The sequence below is a fragment of the Myxocyprinus asiaticus genome, chromosome 25 (assembly GCF_019703515.2).
Source record: "Myxocyprinus asiaticus isolate MX2 ecotype Aquarium Trade chromosome 25, UBuf_Myxa_2, whole genome shotgun sequence".
Lineage (NCBI taxonomy): Eukaryota > Metazoa > Chordata > Actinopteri > Cypriniformes > Catostomidae > Myxocyprinus > Myxocyprinus asiaticus.
The window spans coordinates 25,731,270-25,752,340 of NC_059368.1; the positions used below are offsets into that span (position 1 = coordinate 25,731,270).

General features: G+C 42.0%; 1 protein-coding gene across 3 annotated transcripts in view; it reads right to left on the reverse strand.

Annotated features, from left to right (window-relative positions):
• The window catches only part of LOC127415935 (protein jagged-2-like), an 84,443-nt gene that overhangs the window by 13,004 nt on the left and 50,368 nt on the right, over nucleotides 1–21,071 (reverse strand). For 2 of the 3 annotated variants that reach the window (XM_051654954.1, XM_051654956.1), the window contains 10 exons: nucleotides 19,416–19,546; nucleotides 18,661–18,780; nucleotides 18,019–18,132; nucleotides 16,344–16,457; nucleotides 13,314–13,427; nucleotides 12,904–12,950; nucleotides 12,646–12,822; nucleotides 2,279–2,441; nucleotides 1,394–1,558; nucleotides 1,178–1,291 (listed from right to left, as the gene is read on the reverse strand). In XM_051654954.1, the coding sequence (XP_051510914.1) occupies nucleotides 1,178–1,291; nucleotides 1,394–1,558; nucleotides 2,279–2,441; nucleotides 12,646–12,822; nucleotides 12,904–12,950; nucleotides 13,314–13,427; nucleotides 16,344–16,457; nucleotides 18,019–18,132; nucleotides 18,661–18,780; nucleotides 19,416–19,546 (1,259 nt within the window). The remainder of the gene's footprint in view (nucleotides 1–1,177; nucleotides 1,292–1,393; nucleotides 1,559–2,278; nucleotides 2,442–12,645; nucleotides 12,823–12,903; nucleotides 12,951–13,313; nucleotides 13,428–16,343; nucleotides 16,458–18,018; nucleotides 18,133–18,660; nucleotides 18,781–19,415; nucleotides 19,547–21,071) is intronic. The other variant, XM_051654955.1, reaches the window with a different exon arrangement.

A 21,071-nucleotide genomic window follows, 5' to 3' on the forward strand; every position in this document is an offset into this window, starting at 1 on the left:
AGAAGAGAAGCACACTTCCTCTTTTTCTGTGGAGTGATAAAATGGAATCTCAAAGGATTTGCTTCATGAGAAATAAGGGTTTGTATAAAAATAACACGTGAATGTGAAGAAATTAGGACAGAAACATGTTACAATTGCAAATATAATACGAAATAGTATTATATAATATAAATATAATACAAATATATATACAGTATTTTATATATTTTTAATACAAAATTAAAATGTATTTTTTTGAGTTCCAAAAACAACAGTGTAAATGTAAAATTTGCCCAAAAAGAGAGACACATTTTAAGTATTTAGAAATATTTTGATATTAAACATTATTTTCATGTCATTCCTAAGTTTTTAAAGCCTTAAAACTAAACCATATAGCCCAATTTTATTATTATTATTTTTTTTATAACGTTAAATATGTAAAAATTACTTCTTAAGGTGTATAATGTACACATGCACCTTAAGAAATATGACAATTTATTAGACAATTAATCATGAAAGCCCTAAAAGAGACAATTAATCGTCATAATCGCAATTTTTTGTTTGGCAATTAATCGTCAGCCAAATTTCATAATCGTGACAGCCCTAATTCAAATGAAACCATCAACTAAAGATGCACTACTTATGATGACTGCTCATCATCTGACCATTTTTACTTCACTGGAAAATGTAAATGTATAATGTTTATCTAGGATACCTAAAGAGGTATTCTCCAGAACTTCTCTGGCAACACATGTGTCATATTTCTCGCATTAAGCCACAAAAAAAAAAAATAAAAATAAATATTTTAAATCACAAATCGTTTTTGTGAGCGGTTTGTTGTAAATATTCAAGGAAAAGAGTGCTAATATTTCCATTCTCATAGGGACAAAAAATAAACAATATATAAATAAAAATATGGAATAAATAAATAATATATACACATACACACACAAACACACACACACACACACACACACACACACATATATATATATATATATATATATATATATATATATATATATATATATATTATAAAAACAATTCAAAATATGCTTTAATGACCGATAAGTATTATTTATGTCCGGAACATCAATTCACCCACCCATGTGGCATGTGGCAAAATGTTACATTTGGACCCTGACACAGAGTTATGAGAATGCCAAGAGGATGAGGATGATGAAGACAAGACACTCACTGAGGTCGCAAAGGTCACCCTCCCAGCCGTCCGGACAAATGCATTGGAAAAAGCTGACCCCATCAATGCAGGTACCGCCATTGTGACAAGGACTGCTCACACAGTCATTAACATCTACAAGGTAAGGATAACGTAAATGAGTGAAGAATCGAATGAACAGGGAGGAATGGATTGACAGGAATATTATAAAGGGCGAAAACAAGGGTAGAGACTCACTTTCATGGCAGTAGGTTCCAGTGAAGCCGGGCTCACAGGCGCAGGTGAAGTTACCACCTGGCTGGCTGATACAGCGCCCATGAGGACCACACACATTAGAGTTGATGTGTCTCACACCCCCGTCTGAACTGTTACTCGCCACAGCAATTGTACAGCTGTCAATCACTGAGAGAGAGAAAAGAACACAAGCAGGAATAAGATCAGATGGCTGGTCCTGTGAAAGCTCTAAGCCAGGGATTTATAAGCATCTATGTTACCATATATTTAATTAACATAGGGTTTAGGGATGGGTCACAATGGTTGACTACTTGCCGGGCCAACCAACAATCTAGTCTATTATTGATTAACAAAGTTAACTAGTTTTTCCTCTCTCTCTATTTTTCCTTTTCTTTAAGTTTTGATCATTTTATTACGGTGCCTTAATTAGCATGCTGACAGCAGTCTGTGCATTAGCTGTCAGAACGTTTGCATGATCAAACATTCTTGGAAAAGTTGCACCTTTAAATTAATTCACTTTAATGCACTGCTGCTACAGCTATACACATTCAGACAGATGTGTATAGCACCCCCAGTCCCATTTCGTTGCATTTTAAGACGCGTCAAGAAAACTTCTAAAAAAATGCACCTCGAGACCCCTCCACTGTGCTCCATCTAGCTGTTTTTGAATGCAAGAACATGTCTGCAAACACCCCTTAAAAACACGTTCGATCAGGGTCAGGTGACAAAAAAAACAACCTTATAATACAGGGCTTCCTTAAGACTGCCTTTCATTCAACTCACTATCTAGTCAATTTTGAAAATATGTAGTCCTCAAAAAGTCGAAAACCTTAAATGATTGCAAATGTTCATTGTTCTTTGTTGGGGAACAAACAGGAAGGGTAATACCTTGGCAGGGGGTTGTCTTGCAGTGGTCCTTGCGGTTTTTACAGGTTTTGCCCTTGTAGTCTTCAGTACAGGCACAGTAGAAATCATCAGGCAAGCTGTAGCACAATGCCTTATTCTGACAGGGGTTTGGCTCACAGGGGTTCGGGTGTGAGCGGCTCTCCAACTTAAAACAGGAAAAAAAATAACGAGAGTGGGATATTGAGTTAGTGAATGAATCAGGCTTTGATTTATTCAAGGTCTTAGGTTTTTAAGTCCAATCCTCTTAAACTATGGAGATAAACACAGTCAGGAAAGCTGTGGAAGGCTCACACAAGTCTACAGCTAAAGAGTCAGCACCATTATACTCGCACAAGAGACCAATCAAAACAAACTGTGCGGCTAAAATTAGCCATCCTTCCTTTCTTACCGAGCATATTCAACTGGGACAAGGAACACTTTTGCACATGTAGTTCTTCTGCCTTGGCTTGGCCTTGTTCTTGTTAATATTTTTACAAATATATGTTTTACTCTGAAACTCATGCCGCTTATTATATTCCTATTATTCCTATATTATAATAATACATTTAAATCTGAAGAGTGTAATTTTTTCTATATTAAAATACTTTCTCCTATTCCAGCTTAATATGCAGAGACAACTATGGGGGTATTTACACTTGGTCATGCCATGTGTTTTTACTGATCGGATAGCTATCCGATTAAATAAGCACATTCTATCTTGGCCACATCAATGCATCTCTGCCAAAAGGATGTAAATCCGATCTTCAATTCCTTTGCTATATGCAAATAAAACGAGTTATTTTCCATGATTATGCTAATACCGGGCACTGAATTTAAAAGATGTGATTTATTATTTGATACATGCATATCTGTGTGTGCACACTGTATTTTTTTGGGCTCTTCGTAGGTAAGATATGTCCATGCGCATCAGCTGCGCTTATTGTCATTGTTTAGTTTCAGTTTTGTCAGCGATCTGCATCAAATAAATAAATAACAATGTTCTGTCTCTCCTACAATGCGCATCCATTTCTTTAATTGGAATTATTTATTGTGCAATGCAAGCCATATGCAAATACTCTGTAGCAGCTGTTTTGTTTCATATTTTCCCTATGCTGACGTTACGTTGTTTGGGTGGGGTAAAGCCTACATATGTGGCTTGAACAGCCAGATGCATTTACACTTGATCAGTTTCATCTGGAATGCATCTCAAACCACCTCCGGAGGTAGTGAGTGATTAGATTTATATCTGTCTCGAATCTGTCTTGGAGGCCATTTACACTTGGTCTTTTCATTATCGGATAGCTATCCAATCAGTAAAAAAGCATGAAGTGACCAAGTGTAAATACCCCCATCCACCTTTTTCCTGACTTATCCATGGGCGGCGCCATTACGGCGAGAGACTTCCTCTCGGATGCTCCACACTTCCGCTTAGTTGTTGTTATCAGCTAGACTAACGTTACTGGTGATGTATGTCTGTGTCTCTCTCTCTTTCACACACACACATACAGGGCACTTGCAGCGAGCGCTCGAGTCCAGTAACTTTACCATGTAAATGTGTGTGATTGTGTACTTATCTATTCAGGATTGCCGTCGAAACCTAATGTCCATAGGCAGACATTAGTGAGAAAAGTGATTTACGTCAAGTAAACAGACTGTTCTTCCATTTTTGGCTGTTGTTAGTGATATTATAGTGCTTGGTAATGTGAATAGGTTGCGAAGTGGAAGTCTGTTGCATCCGCATTGGAGGAACATGCTAAGCACAATGGGTAATTTCACTGCCTGTGAAAAAGGTGGATAAGTAATTTGTAGGTTGATTCCCCCAAGAAGTATAAACACTGTGGGACTTTTGACAACAACATTGGCTTAACCAATGGAGTTTGGGACAAGACTACGTGTTCGACCAGTGGCAGAAGGGGGCAGTGTTCGAAAAACCTGCTTGGAAACAGTAATTATTTTATCAATTCCATTTCGTACTGCTAGCGGCGTAGAAATTATAAACTTCACCCTCAATGTAATTTTATAATATAACAAAGCATCTCTCACTAAAAAGACATGTTCCCATTTTTGCACTTGCTAGTTCCCATTTTTCCCACAAATGCCTAGTGAGACAAACCTCTGGGAAACAGCCTCTCTTAAGATACACATCATGCCAACTGCCATGTAAGGTGTTAGCTTGGCCTATAACAATGCCCTCCCTAGCTCAAAGCATGTATGAGTCTCTGAATCTATTTTATTAAAAATATACATTTTATGTACTGGAAAGCCTGCACTAAGCACTTATCCACATGCAGTGATATTAGAGCAGATTCAGCAAACCAGACTTCATCAAGACAAGCTACATTAAAACTGCAGGAGCGGACAGATGTAAGAAAGATAATCATCCATCTGTACTAGATCTATGGAACAAGCATTGAAAATGTGGGATTCAAAATCAAAATTAAACTTGGAAAATCAACGAAAAGTTTTAGGAATTTATAAAAAGCTAAATAAAGAAATACCATGACAGATTCTGCACTATTTGTAGGTCAGGAATCAAATAAGATAATTTGTGACATTGACCATGTTAACTGCTTTTTACAAAAGGTCAGATTTTCTTGTATCCATTGAAGATGCTCTTTGAAACTAGAGGTATATCGTTTTACCGATTATCAGTGCTGATAGTTGCTTTTTGGAACTAACGTTATCAGTAAAAATCTATGCCGATAGTTGCCGATAGTAGTGCCCCACCGATATATAGGTATCGGCGTAAATTTTACCGATATGCGCCGAAATGAATTTTTTTTTTAAGAACATATAATGCAGAAAACAATGCTTTAGAATTGGTGTCATATTGTAGTTTGTCCAGCAAAGTGCGCTCCGACTCCATTGTTTACAGAGCTGACTCTGAACTGACGGTGGCTCTGCAGACAGGGCGGAGTTAAACGGTGTGGATTTGAGCGATCTCTTCTCATTAAATTGCTAACTAGTAATGGTGCAATGTTCAAATATTTAGTAGAGCATAAATTGTGACTTAGTGCCCATTTACGCCACAACTAGGCTAAGTTGTAACGTACGTATAACTGGTGCAACCGGCCCCTGATGTTTATTTAGCTATTTATTTTATTTTAATTTATTATTTATTTAAATGGTCAGCATTTGACTGATACTAAACAGTACTGATGTTTATTTAGCTATTTATTTTATTTGAATTTATTCTTTAATTTTAATGGCCAGCCATTGACTGATACTAAACAGTACTGATGTTTATTTAGCTATTTATTGTATTTTTATTCTTTATTTAAATGGTTAGCAATTGACTTATACTAAACATACAGTACTGATGTTAATTAAGCTATTTATTTTATTTGTATTTATTCTTTATTTTAATGGTGGGCAATTGACTTATACTAAACATACAGTACTGATGTTTATTAAGCTATTTATTGTATTTTTATTAATTCTTTATTTTCTCAGTGTTCATTTCTAGAATTTTTTGACAATGTATAATGATAATAATGTCAAATGTTCTTTGATAAAAATATTTGTTTAAGAAAGCAGCCTTCTGAGTACCTTTGCATAGTCATATCGGTGCAAAATCGGTGCACAATCCACATAGAAAAGTTCTGTTTTCATTACAGCTCAAAAATTTGCTATATTGGTCACCATATCGTAATCTGTGAATTTTCTAAAATTGGTATCGGTCTCAAAAATCCCATATCAGTCGGGCTCTAGCCGATAGTTTTTTCATCATTTCGTCATTTTAAAATAAGGTGTATGTTGGGCTTGTTTATAATTAAAAGTTCAGCATTATGCACTAAATCTTCATTTTTTATTTTTTATTTTGGTTGAACAATAAACTGCATCTGGTATTTCATTTATTTAGGACTCTTTGTCTATGCCCGTCATAGTAAGGAAAGTATAAGAATTTTTTTTCACATTCTATAAATCAATTTAAAAACCATCGGGCAAGTAATCAGTTGTCAGCCTTTGCCACCACCTTAGTTATCGGTATCGGCAAACTCCACTATTGGTCGACCTCTATTTGAAACATTCTCAAATCATACTGGAACATACATGGATCATTAGATTTTGCACTTGCAACTTGAGACAAATTGAGTGCATACTGTCTTTAAAGCATAAAATAGAAGTATTTAAAGTGGACTCAGACTTTTACTGCACACTGTAGTTTAAAAAAATTTGAAGAATTTTTCTGAAGTTGATTATCACTGTTCAGAAGCAAGCATTTCTTTTGGATCTCAGTAAACTGTTGGACTGAGAAATATTTTGGATTGTGGCTTGCATTCTTAAGCAACTAAAAGTAGTAGATCAATGTGGTGATGGGGGCATGGTCATGTATCTGTCTGCGGAAGAGAGCGGTAAGGCTCGTCACCTGGGTTATCATTATCTCTAACACCTGTTTCTTGTAGTGATAGTGGAGGGAGACGTGAAATGGCACAAGAGGCATCAGAGTGGCAGAGAGAGACTGCACTTGTGTGTGCATGACAAGAAGCACTTACATGTTTGTGTGTGTGACTACTTGGCCACTGAGTGCCCTTTTTGTTCAAGTTTGTGAACAAAGATGAAGAGTAATAAAAATACTCACGTTGACAGTTGCCTCCTGACTCCTTCATTGCCCAGATAACAAACCTGCTACAGTGGTGCCGAAACCCCGGATTTATTGGACAACGTCGCCATGGAGTCTTCACCAGGGGCGAAGTCATCAAGTCCCTCGCCAGCATCCAGCAAACACAACACCAGGCCCTCATGGAGTTACGCCTGGAGCAGGAGCAGCATATCCATCTCCTGCTCCAGGCTCAAGTGGAGGACCAACAGGAGTTCCGGAGCCTGATGGACCGAGAGGGGGCTGCAGCTGCGACCCTGGAGCCCACATCACTGGTGACCCTCGTCAAAATGGGACCAAGTGATGATCCCAAGGCCTACCTTGACCTCTTTGAGAAGACCGCTGAGGTGTGGAAGTGACCTCCCGACAAGTGGGTGGCTCACCTGTTACCGCTACTCTCCAGGGAAGCACAGCTAGCAGCCCAGCAACTTCCTGCCGCCAGCCTCCCCGAGTACAAAGACCTGAAGAAGGCCATCATGCAACGGGTTGCCTGTAGTCCCAAACAGAGCCGCCAGCGTTTCAGGTCCCTGAAGTTCAGGAAACACGGCGCCCGTTTGCTTTTGCTTAACAGCTCCAGGATGCCTGCTGGAAATGGTTGCTGGCTGAGGGAACCCGCGGCGCCATGGAGATCGTCGACCTGGTGATACTGGAGCAATTCATCTCGCAGCTTCCTCTGGGATGACGGAGTGGGTCCTGTGCCACTGCCCGGTATCGCTGGAGGAGGCCATCCAGCTGGCTGAGGACTACATGGCGGTGTTTCTGGGAGGCAGCAAACCAGAGGCTATTCCTTCTCTCTCTCTCTCCACTGCATCTCTGGGACTTCCAGGCTCAGTGCTCGGCTATGGAGGTGGAAACACTGATCCGGATCCCTGACACTATGCAGGCCGCTCCCGATCGGGCAGGGACATATCGTATAATGGTGAGTATTGTATAACGGTGAGTCTAAAAGGGGATACATACCAAGCTTTGGTGGATTCAGGATGTTCTCAAACCTCCATTCACCAACGCTTGGTGCAAGACGGGGTATTAGGCACGGATAAACGGGTGAGCGTGTGGTGTGTGCACAGGGATATTCACTTGTATCCAGTGGTTACCATTGAGATATTATTCAGGGGAAAAATGTACAGAGTAGAGGCCGTGGTTAATTCCCGCCTCACCCATCCACTGATTTTGGGAATTGGCCTGATTTCAAGAATCTATTAAGGGAAATATGTGCGGATGGGTCCTGTTGTCTCGGTGTGTGACGTACGATGCTATGGCTGGAGAGGCGGTGCCAGGGCCGTCTACGTCTGCTCAACGTCAAGATGACTTAAGAGAGAGTGTTCCAGTCCTCAGAGGATTCCTTGAGGGGGATTTGCCCCTAGAGCAGTCATGTGACGAGTCTCTCAAACACGCGTTTGACCAAGTGAGAGTAATCGAGGGTCAACAACTCCGGCCTGACGTCGCACTCACATACCCATATTTCTCAATTATGATAGGTTGTATCGAGTGATGCAGGACACTCAAGCAAAAGAAAATACCACCCAATTATTAGTACTGAAGAGCCGTCGGGAAACTCTTTCAGGCGGCTCACCATAATCCAATGGCTGGCCATCTAGGTCACGGAAATACACTCAACCAAATAATGGCCAGGTTTTTTGACCGGGCCAAAAGTTGGTGAATCTACTGGCCACCCCAAAAGCGCCATTGTGCCCTCTACCGCCAATCAAGGTCCCCTTTGAAAGAACTGGCATGGACCTCATCGGGCTGTTAAAATGGACCGCACTCGGGAATCACTTTGTGTTAGTTCTGGTGGACTATGCAACGTGATATCCGGATATGCCTCCTGACTCCTGCGCAACATCTCAGCATGTTGAGTTGCGGAGGCACTCTTCAGAATTATCTCCCGAGTGGGGATTCCAAAAGAAATCTTAATGATCAAGGCACTACATTTATGGCACAAACACTATGCGAACTGTATGAATTATTAGGTATTAAATCGATTCGCACCAGTGTTTACCACCCACAAACGGATGGGTTGGTGGAATGATTTAATAAAACCTTACAAAATATGATTTGTACATGAGGATGCTAGAAATTGGGATAAGTGGCTCGATCCCATTATTTGCAGTGCGAGAGGTCCACAAGCCTCCACAGGGTTTTCCCCATTCGAGCTGCTGTATGGGCATCAGCCGTGCTCGATGTCATATGGGAAGCTTGGGAGGAGGGACCTTCAAACAATAAGAATGAAATTCAGTACATTCTTGATCTTAGAGCAAAACTCCACACTTTGGGTCAGTTAACAGGAGAATTTGCTCCAAGCTCAGGAACGTCAAAGCCGACTGTATGACAGTGGCAATCAACTACGGGAATTTGCACCAGGAGATAAAGTGATTGTATTGCTGCCCACCTCAAACTCTAAATTACACGGCAATTACAAGTGGCAAGGGCCCTTTGAGGTCACACGGCAAGTCTGAGATATCGATTATGAGGTTAGGCGAACGTACAGTGGCGGGGCACATCAAATTTACTACCTCAACCTCCTAAAATCGTGGAGGGAGGCAGTCCCTGTGGCCTTGGTGATGGTAGTCACAGCGATCGCAGCCTGTCTGAGGCCCTAAACCAAAAAGGAGGTGAGACAGTTTCTGGGGCTGGCTGGCTACTACCGAACGTTTGTGCCTAGTTATTCTGACCAGCCCGCTGACTGATCTTACTAAAAAGGGGGCCCCCGATCCGGTCCAGTGGATGGAGTCGTGCCAATGGGCTTTCCTAAAAATAAAATCCACGCTTTGTGGGGGGCCGCTTTTAAATGCTTCTAATTTCTCTCTTACCTTTATTTTACAGACGGATGCATCGGACAGAAGGTGGAGGAGCGACCGATGCTGTAAAGCTCTCGCTGAGAGACTAAGTACAACACCGTGGAGAAGGAGTGTCTAGCGATCAAGTGGGCCATCCTCACTCTCCATTACTACCTGCTGGGGCGGGCCTTCACCCTCTGTTCAGATCACACTCCATTCCAGTGGCTCCACCGCATGAAGGATACCAATGCGCGGATCACCCGTTGGTACCTGGCACTTCAACCGTTCAAATTTGAGGGGGCGCAGATGACTGTAGCTGACTTTCTCTCCAGAAATGGGGGGGGTGGGTGGGTGGGGGGGGGGTGTTGGCAGGCCGGATGTTGCCTTGGCCTGAGTCAGGCGGTGGGGATATGTGGTGATGGGGGCGTGGTCGTGTATCTGTCTGCGGGAGAGAGCGAGCGGTAAGGCTTGTCACCTGGGTTATCATTATCTCTAACACCTGTTTCTTATTGTAGTGATGATGGAGGGTGACATAAAAAGGCGCATGAGGCGTCAGAGTGGCAGAGAGAGACCAGAGAGAGACTGTACCTGTGTGTGTGCGAAAAGAAGCACTTACTCGTTTGTATGTGTGACTACTTGGCCACTGAGTGCCCTTTTTGTTTAAGTTTGTGAACAACGCTGAAGAGTAATAAAAATACTCATGTTGACAGTTTGCTGCCTCTTGACTCCTTCATTGCCCAGATAACGAACCTGCTACAATCAAAGATCTATTTTAGTGACATTTAGTTGTATTGAAATGGATCTATTCCTGAATCAGAATGCATAGAATTCTTTGTCAATACTGGCTCAAGTCTCTAAAAGTAGCATTGTGTACACCTCGACTGAAAACAGCCTAACAGATCAAAAGCTTCCCTAGTACAGTCTACGTTCTCCAGAGACTGGAGAAGTTACGGTCTAATGTGAGTGCATGGCATGCCAGGCATGAATATAACGTAAAAATCAAGGCCTTCTCTTTCCCGGGCTGATTGTGGGCAGGCAGCCAGGAGGCCAAGAGAAGTGTTGCCTCATTCACTACAACTTATTTTTAGTGTGCATGCTAAGCCGAGACTGGCCCAGGACCAGCTTCCAGCATCTCTGCGGAGCTCCATCTTTAGCCTGCCGCTAGACTAACATTGGCTCCAGACTTCACCACCAATAGCAATAATGGCCACATGAAGGCAAGAAAAAAATACCCTGGCCCTCCACCCAAACCCTGCTCTAGTTACGCCAGTGCACCTGTGGCCGAATAGCAGAGCTTGATCTGCCTTACACCAAGGCTTTAAACACACATGCACGCAATGGCGGGGGTCGACCAATTTAGCCATGCCATTGAGGAATCAGATTGTAAGGAAAGTATGAATGGAGAAGTGACACCATCTGTAGTATTGAATTACTCCAATTAATTAAGACTGAGCATACAATTTCCATTTTAAATACACTTTGATTATATAAAAGACCAATGGTGTAAAAAACAGCAGCTGGATTCAAATGGGCAAAATTGTACTAACAGCTTAGCAAAAACTTAGGCTGTCAATCGATTAAAATTGTGATTCAGTTTCTTTTAATGAAAAAAAAAAAAACGATTTGCGTAATTATTGGTTTCGGCAATTTATGTGGATTACACTCCAAACAATAACATCTGAAGATTTCTACAACAGTGTTCTTAGGGGTCTGTGGTGAGCAGGGCGGGGCCAAACGGTGTGTCTGGTCAGAGCGAGGCTGGGAAGATATGTTGTGAATGAGTTCCACCTGTGTGCCACACCGGCCTCGTGTTCCAGTGAGGGGCGGGAGTATTTAAGGAGAGGAGACAGCAGCAGACGGGAGAGAGATGCACGAAGCCTGTGTGTGTGTGTCTTTATGTTCATATGTAGCTGGCTGAAAAGCAGTGCGTGTTTTTGTTTGTTATACACTGAAAAGTGTTTATTAAATGTCACGTGTTTGTCAAGCCAGTCCCAGCTTCCTCTTTTCCCATCCTTGAATTGTAACACTGGTGCCGAAACTCAGGAAGAGGGAAGGCTGCGCCATCAAGAAGTCCTCGCCGCTGACTGAGATTGCTTGTTTCGGTGGCGCTGGAGCATTGCGTCAACCGGCAACTGAAGGGGTCCAGTGCCATCACCCGGTGTCGTGGAAGGAAGCAGTACAGAGAGCTGAGGGCCAGTTGATGGTGTGTCCGGGGCCGGCGAGCCCATCTCTCTCTCTCCTTTCTCCTTTATCTCTCTCTCTCTATTCTCCCCCCCTCTCCCTCGTCCTGTTCCCACTCCCAGCCATGTGCAGGTCATACCCGGAGACCATCCTGACGCACCAACACTTCCTCCCTAGAAATGGGGTGGGGGGGGTCACAGGCCGGAGAATTCCCCGACCTGAGTTTAGCGATGGGTGTATGTGACAAGCAGGGTGGGGCTGGGAAGATAAGTGGTGAATGAGTTCCACCTGTGTGCCACACCAGTCTTGCAATGAGAGTATTTTAGGAGAGGAGACAGCGGCAGACAGGAGAGAGAGAGATGCACGAAGCCTATGTGTGTGTCTTTATGTTCATACGTAGCTGGCTGAAAAGCAGTGCGTGTTTTTGTTTGTTATACACTGAAAAGTGTTTATTAAATGTCTACGTGTTTGTCAAGCTGGTCCCAGCTTCCTCCTTTCCCATCCTTGAATTGTTACAGGGTCATTTACACAGGACGCATTCTTGCATCTGTCCGCTCAATTTTTTTAATCGTTTGACTAACAGACATGCTCTCTGCCTGTCAATAATTTTGCACGTTCGGGTTCGCTGACATCAGGCAGGCTGACATGTCTTTGGAGGGCAAAGTTTTGGAGAGAGAACATATTTAACTTATTTAATTAACTGCATGCATTACTGCGTTCATTTAGACAACCCTAGTAAAAAAAAAAAAAAAAACTGTCCCTTTTCTTAGTCTTGTTTTGTGCTGGTCATTTTAAAACAAAACGTTTCTCACCTCACAGAGCATCCCTGCATAGTTTTGTGGGCATTCACACACAAAGCTGTCCAAAATGACATGGCAACGGCCACCGTTCTGACATGGCCCACTGGCACATTTGTTCCTTGAGACTTCACAGTGTAAACCCACAAAGCCTGAAGGACACTGACAGGTGTAACCTTCGTGCACCAGCTCCTGTACAGACACAAAATGTCAATTAACTACACAAAATTAAGCTGCTAAAGTAAACAACATTATTGACTCTTGAGGCTATACCTTGCATGTTGCTCCATTCTGGCACTGTCCATGGCAGCCATGGAGATCTGCAGTCACAGGCAAAGTAAATGAAACAATAATCAATGGCAAAGTGGCAGAAATTAGGACAGCAGTTGAGAATTGCTGAAGACGTACAACAAACTGCAACGAGATGAGCTTGGTAAGTGCGCTAAAACTGAAAAGGTTAGTTAAATCAACACAATCAAGAGGTACAGCCAAAAGGAGACAATGACCCAGCATGCAACAGTAGGTGAAACCTAATCAGAATGTATAGCATGCAGAACCCCAGATGGTATCAAGTGTCCGAAGAGGAAACTCTGGCCACAGAATGGCTCGACCTATAGAGTATGTGCTCAGTGATGGAGGAAAGGACAGGAGCGGAGAGGAGAAGAGCATTAGGAGATACTGACTGATGTCACAGTCCTGTCCGGCCCATCCTTGAAAGCAGTCACAGTGATATCCACCAATCATGTTTTTGCAAGAATGAGCATTTACACAAGGCTTCCCCATACACTCATTTGCATCTGTGAAATTGAGGGAAAGATAGAGTTGGGAGATTTTAAGGAGGATTGGTAGATTGGGAGATTTAAGAGGAGATGGAGGGATGGGTAGCAGTAGGAAAGCAAGAGAGGGGCAGAGAAATCTGAGATCTTGTTTTGTAACCCCACCACCATTAAGCTTATTGAATAGTCTCTTGGCATGAAATTCTAACAGTCACAACAATGCCAGCCTGCTTGACTTCTGTGTCAGGGCTTTATAATAAGGATGGCCCTACGGCTCAGGCCAGTTTATGAGAGTTTTGGTACAGCTGATGGACCAAATGGACCAGTGTTTACATTTACACATTCCAATGATCTGTTATTTGTTGATCATGCAAAGTTATGCCTTGCAAACTCAAACATTTGGTTTCCTGTGATGTACTGAACATTGTTGTTTTGCAAATTCTGCTGATTTAAATGTCTACAACGTTATCTAGCTAGCTAATACTGATGAGATTTTGTTGAAATTGCGAGAATGACTTATGATAGTCTAAAATTATTTGTGATTGGTTGAAATTTAGAAACCAATACGTAATGTTTTGCATTGTATCCCATTGTTTTGGAGCAAAAGTGTCAAATAAAATTTTACAGCAAATATTCCAAATATACTTCTTGGAAAATAAACATTTAATTGAAATTTGTAATAGATTTAATAAATTCTAAGGTTCACCCATTCATCGGCCACTGATCTTTCTTGGCCAATTTTCGTCTTAAATCTGTGATTAGGGCGATCGAGCTTTTATTCAGGGACGATCTTTCTTTTTAATTGCAGCACGTTCAAAATCGCAGATACACTGCTACTCTAATGAATGAGCACTTGCTCAAGCCTTGAAGCATGACAGTGAAGCTACTGGCAGGTGACTTACTGGCAATTCTAAGCATTCGCAAATTTACAATTTCAGACCGGTTTGGTTTAAAAACATGATATTACATGTGCACGAAGGTGCATATTTTTAAGACTCATTACGGTAGTAATTCTGACTCGCTGTACAGAGAGGACAAAGATACTGGAGCCGGATATAAAAACTAATTAAACAACAAATAAAGATGGGAATTCGAATCTTAGTATACTTGATGTATCATGAGTAGCGACAGTCAGACGGTGTGCGGTGCGAAAGAGACAGTTTGAGCGATTATGCACGCACTCAGTCTCACATTACTCACTCGTGCCAGCGCTATTTTGTGAGAACTCAGATTTAAAGCAGAGATATATGTTTGTCGCAATACCACTAATAACAATAATAATTTAACCTTCAAAGATGGCACCGCGCCTTCATGCAGTTGATTAATAATCAGTGACTTGCGTTACAGCCAAAGACGGTAAACAAATCCTAGATACTAATGATTACTCACCGAGGCAGTTTTGGAGCATGTTGTGGATTTATCTCTTATTTTTGAACGTTTCTCTGCTGTGTGTGATGTGTTCATGGTGTTTACTGGTTGCCAGTATGTCACAATGTGTTTTTTAGTGTATTTTATAGTGACAACAGAACATAGCGGTTTTCATTTAAAATAAATGTCAACATTTCACAATTATGGTAAACAATGTACTTTTACAGTGCGGGGCATAAACGTATAACTGCAGCATATAACTTGTAAAAGTTATATAAATATCGGTGATTGGATCAGTATCAGTCAATCACAGTGTTAAAATATCGGTGATCGGTTTTGGGCTCAAATTTCCTGATCGGTACGCCACTACATTTTTCATTTTCAGGGAAAATGTTGTCAAAGCAAGTAAAAATATTAAATAAACTACTTGGCCAACTGGACCAGCACGCACGCACGCACGCACGCACGCACAAAATCAAAGTAGCGGCATGATCACACCTACATTTGCACATACAGTATCTCCTGCGTTAGCTGACTACAGCAGGTGACCAGTCAGTGCAGGGGGCCTACAACTCTTGTGACTTTGTCATAAAAAAAGGTGCTTATTAGGCGTTTAAATATTTATCAGGGGCCCTAGTGAGGTGCACTCTGCTCCCCTGTGCACCTGTCCTCCATGAAACATGACTCCCCACATTGCTCAGGCCTGGCTCTTGTGGATGAAACCCAAGCTGGGCGCTAAGATTCGAAGCGTAAGATGAGCAGCCCGACTCCTGTTCCCACCCCACACTTGTTTACAGGTCACAATCCACTTCCTTTCACGTTCATCACTTCCCCTGACAAGGGCTGCACACTATTGTAAGCAGACGGATGTGTGGTGCCGGCAATCTGGAGATGGGCCATCTGATCTAGCCTTTGATCCAGGTCTAAGGCCAGCCCTACTTGTTACATATGCATATATGGCTGTCTTACAGACACAAGGATCGGGTTGCTGCTATTACCAGTTTCTCATGCAGGCTAATCAAATCAGACTTGTTTATTACCCTGTCTTAAAAAACATGCAACGCATACTTGTCTCAAGGTCCGTGCAATCCTGGCTTTTAGAATTCCTTTCCTCAGTTCTAGCACACAACTTTTCAACCACTTGGTTGCAACAAAAGGCAATGCAAAAATGATGAAAAAAAAAGATAGTTCACCCAAAAATGAAACTTGTTTCATAGTTTACTTGCTCTTTTAATCCCGTTGTTCCAAACCCATATGACTTTCTTCAACACAAAAGGAGATGTTTAGTAGAATGATCAGTCTCCATTCACTTATATTGCATTTTTCTTTCCATAAAATGAAAGTGAATGGTGACTGAGGATAACATTCTGCCTTCTATCTGCTTGTGTGTCTCACAAAAGAAAATTAATTCAAAAAGGTATGGTACAACATGAATGAATGATGAATTTTCATAATTGGGTGAATTATCTCTTTAATGTCCTATGAGTGGATGGCCCATGGAACTCAAATGGCCTGAAAAAAATACCTGAATATAAAAATTCCTTTTATAGATGGGGATCTCAATCTTACCGATTTGACAGGTCTTTCCAACCCACTGAGGAGGGCAGATACACTCAAAGCCATTTTCCAGGTCGATACATGTTCCGCCTTGTGCACACGGGCTGGAGGCACATTCATCCATGTCTGCAACATCAACACAAAATCATGTTATGTTCTGTAAAGCTGAATAACCTGAACTAATAAACACCAAGAGCTGAAATTGTGGTTTAAAATAACATCACTCTAGACTGCTTGCATAAGTTAACCACTTACATGGAGTTAAATGGATGTTAGAAGATTTTTACAGCTATATAAACATTCAAACTGGACAATTTTACACCCAGCATGGGTGTGTGGGCTGTTCACTACCCACCACAAAAATACCACTGCTGAGATAAAATAAAAAAAATAACAAAACGCTTAAACCAGCCTAAAATGTTTGAAGCTGGTCTGGTTTGCTGGTTTTAAAGGGGTTTTGGGCACATTCAGCTATTCAAGAACAGCACGCAGACCAGCTAAATCATTTGAACACCACCTTGGCAAGGCTGTGAGACCAGTTAAACCATCTTAAACCAGCCAAGACCAGCAAATTATCTTTGGGTGGTTTAAGATGTAATTTTTTTTTTTCAGCAGGGACTAGAGAGAGGATCTGTTCTGCTACACTTGATAGAAATGACAGAAAAGCTCACCAAAATAAAAAGGGAAGAGAGGGGGAAAAGAATGAATCTAAAGTGTTGGTACAGAGCTAAATTGGTGTGGAGAAAGGCAAGAGAGAAAGTGTGACAGGCTTGTCTTTATGCGAGACAGCAAAGTGATTAGAGTTTGATATAATCCAGGTCGCCAGATTAGCTGCTATTAGAACACAGATCGGTACAGTTTTAATATAGGCTCAACAACAGAAAGAACTGAGCAGCAGCCATTAGAAATTTGAGAGAAAACAAATGAACAACAAAAACAACAGACATTTCTCTTTTTCTGTTCTCTTTTAGCCTTATACGTACATTGTGTTGTCAGGGAATAGGGTCGAGTTGGGTGTGTAAAAGGGTCAGACAGGGAAGTGAAGAGGTGGGGGAGAACCTTTATAGGCAAAAATGGGAGTTGGGAGGGGTGCAGTGTCCAAATTCCAGCAGGGGTCCATGCTGTTGCTATGGCAATGGAAACACAGCTCCATATGTGCAGTGGAGGACCAGGGAGGTATGATGTGAAGGGATTAATGAAGAGAGTGAGAAATATCAAAATATTTAAAACATTGGGCATTCTGGAGGTGATAAATGCAGGGATATTTGCAAAAGACCCCAACTGAGCTCCAAGTAGTGTCAAGGTGAGTCCTGTGACACACTGCATTCTCAATTTGCGAAGCCAATTGCTGGTTCAAAGTGAAGACAGATTATGCAAATCCCCCATCTCAGTAATCGGTATCACCAGGCTCTAATCCTGGCCCCTGTAAGAGCTCAGCTATACTCGCCATCCAAAGGGACCCTGCTGCGCAGCCAAGATCTCGTACTAGCTTGCCCTACCATATACCCGACTCATCCCAGCATGAGAACCTGCCAAGCGGCTCAACAGCCACAGCGTGACCACAGCATCTGGACACATGTTGGGGGGGGTGTCTGGGCTCTAGTCAACTAACTAGGTCTCTAGATCCAGACTGATTGAGAGCAATGGAAAAAGGAAGAGAGTACAAGAAAAGGTTAAGTTTTCACACCTTTAGCACAGGTGGGTCCCTCCCAGCCTGGTGGACACTGACACTCAAAGCCTGAGGCGACTTCATGACAGGTGCCTCCATTTGCACAGGGGTTGGATACACAGGCATGCTCAGCTGCAAAACAATTAAATACATCATAAATATAGAAACAAATCTTGCATTAGAACCATCATAAAAGCCACATCGTACTACCACAGGCTCCATCATCTCGTCTCGAGTAGGGTGTACCAGGACCAAGATTGTGGTTCCTCAAGATACTCCCTAAGATATCCATCCAACAATCTGACATTCATCTGTCCATCCATCTCACCCATCCATTATCCATCTGACCAACTAACCATCCATCCATCTGATCATCCACATTTACATCTGACCATCCATCCATCATCCATCTGACCACCCATGCATAATCAATCCATGCATCTATCCATCCGACCAACAAACCATCCATCCATTCATCAATGTGATACTCCACTCATCCATTTGACCATCCATCCATCCATCATCCATCTGACCACCCAACCATGATCCATCCGACCAACCATCTGACCATCCACCCATCAATCCATCAAAATGTACAATGTCATTCAAACCTTTAACCTAGCTCTTTAAATTACCCTGTCTCTATCTAAAGACTCTTACCTATTTCACAGTTTTTGCCAGAGTACCCTTCAGGACAGGCACAGTTGTATTCATCTGGTTCAGAGTTCATGCAGGTCCCACCATTGACACAGGGATGGTGTGTGCCACAGTAGTTCAGATCTGCAAAGATGCATAAAAACCTACAATACTTGCATAACAAAACACAAAAGAAAATTTGCTCATGGGCTACTTCTGGGTGCCATGGGTCAAGCAATACCTTGAGGTATTCATCTAAGAATCAAATTTTTGGGCTGCTAACAATTGCTCTTTGGGTGAAAACAGTTGGCAAACTATCGAGTGCTCCCAGCGAGCTTTGTGAAGAGAGGCCATGCACATAAAAACTGGTAAATAAATAAAGAGAACCGTAGGCACCTCTCGGCTGCTTCTTTTTCCTAACCACTGACCAGTAGATCAGATATCCAAGTGCCAATCCAATCACAATATCCAATGTGTGCTTGTGCGTGCACACTGTCACATGACACAGCCTGTGCTGACACTGCAGCCAACAAATCAGCTCAGTGTAAGATGCTGTAATTCTATTTAACACAATGATATGACTTTACTGTTCTGGCACCTCAGCGGCTGGATGTTTGCAATTACTGGAGAAATAAGGGATTAACGAATAATATCGTCATTCATCCTGATCTATTGCTCACTAGTTTATGGGCAAATTCCAGGTTGACCTAAATTTCTGAAAACTAACTAGGTCAAATCTTCAGTATCACATCGAGTGTGATACATTTGTGTCCCCTTACCTTTTTCGCACAGAAGGCCGCCCCAGTTCTTCTCGCAAGTGCACTGCCAGGGTCTGACACAGGTCCCGTGAACGCAGCCAGGGTACGGGAGACAATCGTCACAAAACTGGCCCTGCCAACCGTAGTTGCACCTGAAAACCACACAAGCATGCTATAACTTAAAGCGCTAAACCAACAAGCCCATGACATCTTAATGACAGACAGGCACAAACATATAGCTGTGCTCGGCAGTGACATCGTCGTGCTGACACCTAATCTTAGGACGAGGTGACATTCCAGGGCGACAAATGTTAAGAACACTTTCACAACCATGTATACATGCACACTCCCCCCTTGGGTGGTTTGGTCGCAGCCTAGGGGTGCACAGAGAAATGCTGGTGAGGGGTTAACTAATCATTGGTTTACAGCAGCATTCTGCTATTCCAAGGCCAGTGGTGATCCCTCCACCCCACACCCCCCACTCAGCTGTCTTGTCATTTCTGAGCAGGCTATTTTAAGACAGCTCTCCTGCAAAAGAGGTATGGCCGAACTCCAGCTGCCGAGTGGAGAGACGCTGTCTGCATACCGCTACCTAAGTGCTTGACAGAGGAAGAAAGAGAAACAGCATACAACTGACACTTACCCCCTTTACAAAAAAGTACTGTAGTGGTACCATGGCACAGTGATGGTATCAGATGGTAATACCATGGTACTTTAACACATATTATGGTACTGAATGTTTTCTTTGTTCATATACCATGGTATTTTAATGTACTTCAAAAAATACCATGGTATTACCATGTTCTTGGATAGATACCATGATATTGAATGATTAACTTATTCATAAACCAAGTTATTTACAAGATACTCCATGGTAATTTAAAGAATACTTTGGCGGTATAACCATGGTATTTTGATATATACCACGGTACTAAATGATTAGCTTATTCATATACAATGGTATTTACATGGTACTTCAAATAATACTATGGTTCATGTCTAAAAACCCATGGCAACACAATGGTACTTCGATACAAAACATGCTAGTAGCAGGACTTTAATAAAATGATTCAGGACCACAATGCCTTGTTTATTTTTTGTCATAGGACTCATTTGTGGAACAAACACCATCAGGTTACAACAACACCAAAAGCAATGATGTTTACAACTAAATGAGACAAATTTCCTCTTTGAAGTGCAGTGTGAATTGAATTTGGCCGCAGTGTACACACCTGGCACATTCTCTGCATGGAGGCATGCATTGATTCAAATCTACTTATAACATCTCCAACAAGGTCTCTGAAATAGCCCCGAGATTGGTACCCAGGGGGCAGGCCAGAGGCTGGATTTTTTTTTTTTACAACGGATCACACACAGCCTCGCACTACCCAGAAACAACCTTACTTGTTTTGTATGGAAAAGCATGTAGGCAGGAGTGTGTGTGGGGAGAGTCTGAACCCTGCCTGTGCATGGGGGTGTTCAGCTCTGCCAAGCACTGCAAACATAAACTTGCTCTCTAACGCTCTCCAAAGAGAAAGCTGCGTGGCATGCATTTACTTTGTGTCATGGCACGCCCACTACAACCATGAAACATTTCTTAAACTTAAATCATGAGTGCATTTCTCTTTTATTTTGTTTCACAGCATGTTTCGGATTGGCTTACAGTGCCTCGAAAAG